The 8,969-nt window shown below is 32.9% G+C and overlaps 1 protein-coding gene across 2 annotated transcripts; it reads left to right on the forward strand.

Moving 5' to 3' along the window:
* The first annotated feature begins 1,276 nt into the window (after window positions 1-1,276).
* Window positions 1,277-6,637, forward strand: LOC120192043 (polypyrimidine tract-binding protein homolog 2-like). 2 transcript variants are annotated; one of them, XM_039194894.1, is made up of 11 exons: window positions 1,277-1,320; window positions 1,411-1,659; window positions 1,759-1,968; window positions 4,004-4,066; window positions 4,154-4,227; window positions 4,563-4,658; window positions 4,930-4,987; window positions 5,305-5,409; window positions 5,510-5,591; window positions 5,729-5,841; window positions 6,125-6,637. In XM_039194894.1, the coding sequence occupies exons 2-11, from the start codon at window positions 1,474-1,476 to the stop codon at window positions 6,467-6,469; spliced, it is 1,332 nt and encodes a 443-aa protein (XP_039050825.1). In that variant the 5' UTR covers window positions 1,277-1,320; window positions 1,411-1,473; the 3' UTR covers window positions 6,470-6,637. The 2 variants fall into 2 exon arrangements, with proteins under 2 accessions (XP_039050825.1, XP_039050824.1); XM_039194893.1 differs by lacking the exon at window positions 1,277-1,320 and having other exon boundaries at window positions 1,346-1,659.
* Window positions 6,638-8,969: the final 2,332 nt, after the last annotated feature.

The raw sequence follows: 8,969 nt of genomic DNA on the forward strand, positions 1-8,969 counted from the left end.
CTTCCCCGATGGTCGGTCCAAGCCCGACCATCACTCCGGTGGCCAATCCCGTTGTGCCTCCGCAGCACCGGCCGCTATCGGTGGTGGTCGGAAAGAACAACAAGGCCTCGAAATGCCCCCTCTGCCCCGTAAACACAAATCAGTGGCCTGATAATCTTGAATTGAGCCGAGTTGTCGTAGATCTAAGGGAAAAGGCTTCGACCTTTACCTTTGCCGATGTGTCTTCTTGGCTTCCCGACGCCTCCTTCTTCGACGATATCCTCGCTTTTGCTTTTATTTTACTTATTTGGCTGTGGGGCTTCGGCCTTTGGTTGTATTTGGTAACGTGATGGTATTGTTGTTTGACTTACTGTGTTGCTGTCGTTTTTTCTCGCTGTGGGTACTCTAGTAGTGTACTGTCATGGTGGGTTTTCGTTTACTGTGGTTGTGGGTTCGTGGGTTTTATGTTTCTGTTTGGCTGGTTCTTTGATCTCTCTGTTGATGATGGGTTTTCTGTGTGCGTCGGCTGATGATGGGTTTTTTGTGTTCCCCCTACTCTCTATGAGATTACATGTATTTATATCCTAGTAGTTTACTATTCTTAACTCGAATTTTTGAGTCCCATTAGAATTGAATCTCTTGTTTTTGTGGTTTGTTCCTTGCGTGACGTTGGGGATGCGAAAAACCCGGCGGTGGACTCGGGTCGTTGGGTTGCTGCGCGGCGCTGTGGAAGGTTCGAGAGGGAAATGGTGCCCTAGGGTTTGGCTTGGAGCGGTTCGAGTAGGGTTCCTGTACCCGGGTCACGTGTTTGAGTCTGCTGCAGCTGGAATGCGTTTTGGGCTTGGATCTTGGGCCGTTTTTTATTTGTATCAACTTTCTAGTGTTGTAATGGCCTGCAAAACAAAAATACATGTAATAAATAACATTATATATATGTATAATACTATATATTATACGTATATAAATATAATGTATTTAATGTACATAACGTAAGTGATATTTTAAACGCGTATACACTGTAAGCGTACCGTATACTACGAATACGCCACATAACATTATGTAACGTCGGACGAAAATATGTGGCTACAAACACAACAATATAAATTTTTATTTGCCTTTAAATCTCAGATTTGATTCAGGACACTTTTTCTTACTCTCATATTAAAAAAACCTATAATATTAAGTAAGTAAATTTAGTTTCGTTGATTAAACTGCTTATATTTATTTAATTTTTATGTTTCTTTAAATTATGAATTTTAGACTCGTTGATGTAACTACCAAATTGTAAATAATTAATAAAAATAAAAATCCAAACTTGATTTTCTCTTTATTTATCACTTTCTTCGATTTATCGTACTTGGCTGGTTTTAATATATATATATGGATAAATATTAAAAGTTTAATGTTGTTATATCTTGGAAATTTGGGCAATTAGGGTTTCGAATCTTCTTCTTTTCTTTGGCATAGACTTTAAGGGTTTGGTTGCTGAACTGAATGGCCTCCATATCAAGTCAGACGCAGTTCCGTTACACTCAACCCCCGTCTAAGGTGCTGCATTTGAGGAACTTGCCATGGGAGTGTCCGGAGGAAGAGTTGATCGAACTGGGGAAGCCATTCGGGAGGGTCGTTAACACAAAGTGCAATGTTGGAGCCAATCGTAATCAAGCTTTCATCGAATTCGTAAGTTTAATCAGAAATTCTTTTTAATGTTTGTTCTGAATTTCTCTATTATTTCAGTATTGTTAGTAATTATGCATTTTTTTATTGATTTTTTTATAGGCTGATTTGAATCAGGCTATTGCTATGACATCATATTATGCTTCTTCTTCAGAGCCTGCTCAAGTGAGGGGCAAAACAGTTTATCTACAATATTCTAATAGGCAAGAGATTGTAAATAACAAAACAATTGCCGATGTTGCCGGAAATGTTCTGCTGGTAACAATTGAAGGTCAAGATGCTCGACTTGTTTCCATTGATGTTCTTCATTTGGTAAGGAAGACCTTGGCCCTTTTTATCTTTTTGGTTTAGAAGGGTATGGAGTTAGTATTTCTAGGTTGTTTGGTACTGTGTAGCTCGGACTCTTCATTTGTGTGAAGTACTTTCCTGCGACACATATTTGGACATTTGGGCATAGGTACAGGAGATGACTCTCCAAGGATTCTTCAATTACATGAAAAATCTTTGGAAAATTTGAACAAAACCAAGTTGGACACTTGCCCATATCCAACACTCAAACCTGAGTCTGAGTAACATAGGTTTGATATAAATTTCTATAGTAACTAGGATTGTGTATATTTGTAAAGAAGAAGAGCTTTTTCTATTTTGACATGAATGTTAATGGATCAAGAGAATCATGTTAAGTGAATTATCACCAATGGCAACTTGGTGCATCAAGAGAAAGAGGACGTGCGTTTGTCTCGTTTTTCCTATTCGTTTCATTTAGGATGTTTCTTTCATCTCTTCACTCATGTTCATCCATCTCCCTTGAACTTATTCCGGTGCTTTGTGTCACTTTTTTTGTTTGTTCTGCTACTTGGAATGAAGTTTTTATAAAGTTTGTAATCCATGTACAATTTTTATGTATGTGGTCTGTATTACGTTTTGGAGATAATAAATTTTAGCTTTACCAAGTTTCAAGTCTTCACTCCTCACTGAACACGATCTGGGTAGTCTATTCAAGTGCCTCAGTTTGTCTTAGCACTCAGGTCAAGCAGTGTACACAACAATTGTCATAGAACCCCAAATAGATGGTAATTTTAAGGTAGGTGGTTGGCTGCTCTCTTTGTTGCATAATTAACAAACTTTATAAAACCAAACATACTCAAGGCAAGTTTCTCCCCAAGATGACCCCTGATTAGGTAGCCTATCATCCATGTAACAAGAACTGTTTTTTGTCCTCCTGTCCTTTATTCAAAGAATGAATGAATCTTTATATTATCTTACTACTGGGTGTTGGGACATCATCTATTAGTCTATGATATACAGTGAAGACCAAAGATCCTTCTGCCCCTTTTGCGCTAATGCAAACGTGCTATCTCATGCCATTTTAGAATAAAACAGGATTTGTATTTGGTAGCATTGTATAGTCCTAAATCATATGATAATATGAGACAGCTAGTTGACACAGTTTAATTTTTACTACTACTATTATTATTATTTAAAGTTTATTTAACTATTTGTCTATATTTGCCTCAAGATATGTGAGGTGCTAAAAAACAGTTGTGACAACTGTATAATCTACAAAGTATAACCTTCTTTAGTGAATAATGTTGAAATATGCTTACTACATAACCTCATAATATATAGAGGCAGATTTCCTTATAATATATATATAGGTGCCTATTTTTAGTCCCCAGCTACTTAGAACTTTGTGCCTGGTACCTTGACTCATCTAGGAAGTAGGACCTGCTGCTTGTTGCAACTCTTTCTTTTGACTTCCTCAGTATTGAGTTGAGCTTTTAACATTTTTAAATGCTTGAACAATTAAGGTCTCTTCCTGCATCTGCAGTTTGCTTCTATTTATTTCTGAAGCAGGTGGTGCTTTACCTTTTAACTGGAAGAAAGGATAATGATTGAATGGGATTTTTTTACTTTGAATTTCAGAGAGTTGTATATTACATGTAAACTTCATAGAAATCGAAATTTTAGCAGCCTGGAGAGTAGGTTTGTTTTGTTGTAAAGATATGAGGTTTATTAGCAGTACTTGGCCAGTTCATCCATCCATTATTCATTTCATCTCTTGTGGCATTCTAGTGCCCTTGGGTCTTGTGTATTCATAGATTTTACTTGTTCTAATACTGTTAACCTCCTTTTAGTATCTGAAATATCTAGCTGTACTCTTTTTTCTGTTATAAGTTATATTGCTTCTGTCTCTTTGCTGAAGAACTGGACATGTTGGACTTATCTCATTTGCTATTTTCTAGAAAATATGTTTGAGAGGGTATTGCAGTCTGTAATTACTTTTTGTAGTTCTTTTACCTGAATTTTTTTTTAGTTTATCTTTTTATTGTTGTTAATAATGCAGGTATTTTCAGCTTTTGGTTTTGTGCATAAAATAACCACCTTTGAGAAGACAGCTGGATTCCAGGTCAATGAATTAAATCTCTTCTTTTAGTTTTGGTTAGTGTGCCTCGGCCTTTTAAAATAAGCTCATTTGGTACTGTTATTTTTGCAGGCATTGGTGCAATTTTCAGATACAGAAACGGCCACATCTGCCAAAAATGCCTTGGATGGACGAAGCATCCCTAGGTGACAGTTCTATTAATTGTTAGACATGGTATTTAGTCCAACTGTTGTAGACCATATAGCTGTAGGGTGTGGTGCACTTGCATTGAGCACTTATGTCTATTGAACTCTTACACTTCTGACTACTATTTCTGTTTAGTCTTGCAGCAGACTACTTTTTTGCTTTGTTTTAGTCCTTGATAAAGTAATAGAAAACTCCCCAAGTTAGAATTGAAGTGCGATCCAATAACAGTTTCCTCCACAAGCAATGCTTATAAGCTTACAGCTTCTGCTATTCTTTTGTGATTACTGGTTTTGTTGCAAAATATCTACTGACTGATCATTTCCTGGGTTTTCAGGTATCTGCTTTCTGAAAATATTGCTCCATGTACGCTTAAGATCACATATTCTGCCCACAGAGATTTGAGTGTGAAATTTCAGAGCCATCGGAGCAGGTATTCCTGGTCAATCTTTGTATCCGGTTATTCATAATATCTTATTTACCATATTCAAAGACATAATCGGTTCTGGGATTTCATATGAATGAGTAATTTTCATGGCGGTTGGCATTTGTTTGCATATCTTGAACATTTCATTGATCCTCTGTTTTACAGTTTTATGGACTGCTGCGCTTCCCTCTGCTATTTATCTCCGTTTCTCTATTCTTCATTTATTAAATTTACTCTTTTCTCACTTTGTTTCTTTTATTTACTTGTCTATTTTCAGGGACTACACCAATCCTTATCTTCCTGTTGCTCCATCAGCGATAGATGGAAGCAGCCAGGTTAAGAACATGTTATTGACTACTGAATTTCTCAACAGTTGTTAGAAATTGAATATAGTTGTGCGCAATTTATTTACCATGTATATTGTATAGTTTAGAGCAGAAAGCCTTTGTGGTTTTAGCCAAATTTCCATTAGTATATTAAAACATATATATTTAATGTTTTCTCCTGCGAGGTGTCATGGACATCAAATCAATTCTTGTGAACCTGTATTTCTTCTAAGAGATGAATGATACTGCTTTACACTGCTGGATTCTGTGGTTCTCGTTTACTCTTTTGCTAGTTTATTAATGGGATTCATTTGTTATCATTGCAGTTAAGTTTAGGTCTTGATGGGAAAAAACTTGAACCCGAGAGTAATGTTTTACTTGCATCTATCGAGAACATGCAGTATGCTGTTACATTGGATGTGCTACATATGGTATTGCCAATTACTGGAAACTGTTTTTGTTTAACAATCCAGTACTTCAACTCATACCGGGTATTTGCTCTTCTCTCGTCTTTTTTTCACTTACGTCTAGGTCTTCTCTGCTTTTGGGCCCGTCCAAAAGATTGCCATGTTTGACAAGAATGGTGGAATGCAGGCTCTAATTCAGTATCCGGGTAATGTTCAAACATGTTTTATTTCTCCTTTAAACTAGGCCTTGAAAATATGTTACCAGTAAGAACATAGTAAAGAGATTAACCACATTATTCTTGTCATCCCTTATTCTAAACATTAATGGTTCCATGTTTTGCAGATATTCAGACAGCCGTTGTTGCCAAGGAGGCCTTGGAAGGGCACTGCATATATGATGGAGGGTTTTGCAAGCTGCATCTCTCTTATTCGCGCCACACTGATCTCAGTATAAAGGTATTTGGAGTTTTGGACAATACACCTTAGTCATTTAAATGATTCGTTTTGATGCAATAGTTTGTATACATGTTTGTAGCTCAACCATTAGACTAGATTAACGTCACTCGGTCCAGGTGTGAGTGTCTGAGATGGATATGTTCATTTATTTGATGTCGTATTCCGATACCTATATCCTGATATTTTTCATACAATGAAGAGTTACAGCTCTACAGAAGAAGAGCATTTTAAAGGTTAAAAGGCCTAGTCTATTTCTTCTGATAGGGTGGTCTATGCATTACAGGTCAACAACGATAGGAGCAGAGATTATACAGTCCCTAACCCTGCCATTTCTAACCCACAACCTTCGGGTTTTGGGCAACAGCCAGTTCAAACAATGGGTCCAGCTGCTCATCAATACAAAGGGACTCCATACGGTCCTGGTTCAGGCCAACCTATGATGATGCCTCCTCAACCTTCTGCTGGATGGGCCTCCGGTGTTCCAGGAGTGCCTCAATCCACGCCAGTACAGATGACTAATCATCCTTACATGCCACCAGCCTCGATGCCACAAATGACTCACGGAACGATGCAAATGCTGGGCGGCTACGGTGGTGTACCACCAGCTGGGTCAGTGCCTCCTTATTGACCCAATCAGATGTAATATCAACTTATCTACCATATAACATATGAAAACCGAGTTAGCCACACTGGTTGCTTCCCGCCTCATTTCTTGGAGAGGAGGGAGAGGCAGGTTTTGAATGTTCAACTAAACAGATTGTGCATCGAAGAAAAATATATATATTACAGTTGTTGAGGATATTAAAGTTTTGTTAAATCATTCAGGTTTGGCTTTTCAATTCATTACTATTGCAGATTGATTTAGGTGGTGTTTGTTTTTGTAGAGGTAATAGGTCTGCAGTCCGCGGACCACATCTGCAGCAGAAGAGGTGGATCAAAAGTCTACAGTATGCAAGAAGAAGACTGTTTGTTTTTTAATGTATGCATACTGTTAAAATAAACTGAAATATAAGTTAACTGATTTTTTAAACTTAAAAGAGTTTTACAATACTGAGATTTAAATAATTTTAGTTTTACAATACTAAAATTTAAATAATTCATACAGTTACAATAATAATTTTTTTAGAAAAACAAATATAACCTTATTAATTCTATTATAAGTATCACATAATCACATGTATTATTAGTTTTATAGAATAAAATTTATAAATGATCATTAAATTATATGATTTTTTTAAACATACAATTATGTAATACTTTTAATTTTTTTAAATATATATTCATAATTTATTTTTATAATTATATATGATATTTTTAGAAAATATTTTTAATTTATCAAATTATTTTATGATTATTTTTTATTTAATTATGATTATATTTTAAAATTTTAAAAACATAATTTATAATTTTTTATATTTTATATTTTAAAATCTTAATTATCAAACAATGAAATCATTTTTTTTATTAAGCAATGTGGTTTAAATACTTACATTTTGTATAAAAAGTTTAAATATAATTTAAAAATAAAAAATCCAAAAAAATATTATATTTAAACTTAAATCAAAATAATTAAAATAAATATAAAATTTTAATAATATATAAAATAATTTATATGATATAAATTAAATATCTATAATATAATATTAAAAAATTAATATTTAATTTATTTAAAAAATTAATATTAAAATTAATATCTATAATATAATATTAAAAAAATTAATATTTAATTTATTTAAAAATTAATATTAAAATCAAATATAATATAAAATTAAATATAAAACCTCTTTGAAGAGGTTAGAAGACGTCTGCAGACATAAGACCACGTCTGCGCCGCGCAGACCACACGCAGACATTAGAAGAGCTTCTGTCTTCTAAAAAACAAATGTCTGTGAAGCTCAATATCTGCGCGGCGCAGACATAAGAGCTTTGCAGACCTTACACAGTAAAAACAAGCACCACCTTAGATATTTAAAAAACTAGGGTAAACTATACTTTTAGTGCTTACACTATTATTTTTGTTCTGATTTGGTATCTAAACTTTATTCTTTTTTAAAAGCATACCTAAAGTTTAGTTTTAGGTTTTAATTTGATAATCCACCGTTAACAAATTATTAGAATTGTTGACGTGATATTTTTATTTTTTTAATGATAATATACATTATCTTATGATGACATGTCAATATCAACATTAAGTTTTTAACGACGGATACCAAAATGAAATCTATGTATGATTTTGAAAAGAATTAAAGTTTATATATACGTGTAGTTTCGCCAAAAAATTATGATTTCGTTTGAAGAAAAGGATTGTTTAAGCGTCTACTTCGTGATTGATATTAATTGAAGATTTGATATCAAATATTATGTCGAACAAAGATTGAATCGGCATTATTCAGAAAATTATGATAATTACATAAATTTTAAGACAATTACATTAATGGTTATCGAACTTAAAAAATATATATATTAAACTTTAAAATTAATGTTATTTTTGTCAGTCACATATACTTGTTTTAAAAGATTAATACTCATTCTAAGATAAAGGCATATATTATTATTTTATTGGTTATTCAAAAATAAATCAAATGTTGTGCTTAAGGTTATAACTTTGGATCTAAGAAAAAAAAAGTTTAATGTTTAACCACTCATGAAATTAAGTATTTATTTCATTATTGATAAAAATAAATTTGCGTTAAATTGTATAGTTCTGATTATTTTGTGATTAAATTTAATTAAATTTATTAATTATAATATAAGATATAAAACAATATAATAATATTTTTTGTAATATTAATTAAAGTATATTATTTTGATAAAATTTATTAATAATATATGTATATATATTATTACTTGCTCCGATGGATTTTGTTTTTAAAATATTTTAAATTTATATTAATTTTTTTATTAATTTAGAATAAAACGACTGAAAATTAAATAAAAATTAAGCTCGCTCATACAATTAATATAATTCAATATTAAAGTAAAAAAATTGATTTTTAAAAAATGGGTTGATTGTGAAAAATTAACTCTTTAATCATGAGTTGAAACGATCATAAGCTCCACCAAAATGATTAATTTTGATTATTAAATAACCATAAAAATCTCATCTTTCAATTTTTAATCATTTTGGG

The sequence above is a fragment of the Hibiscus syriacus genome, unplaced genomic scaffold, assembly GCF_006381635.1.
Source record: "Hibiscus syriacus cultivar Baekdansim isolate YM2019G1 unplaced genomic scaffold, ASM638163v2 tig00116971_pilon, whole genome shotgun sequence".
Lineage (NCBI taxonomy): Eukaryota > Viridiplantae > Streptophyta > Magnoliopsida > Malvales > Malvaceae > Hibiscus > Hibiscus syriacus.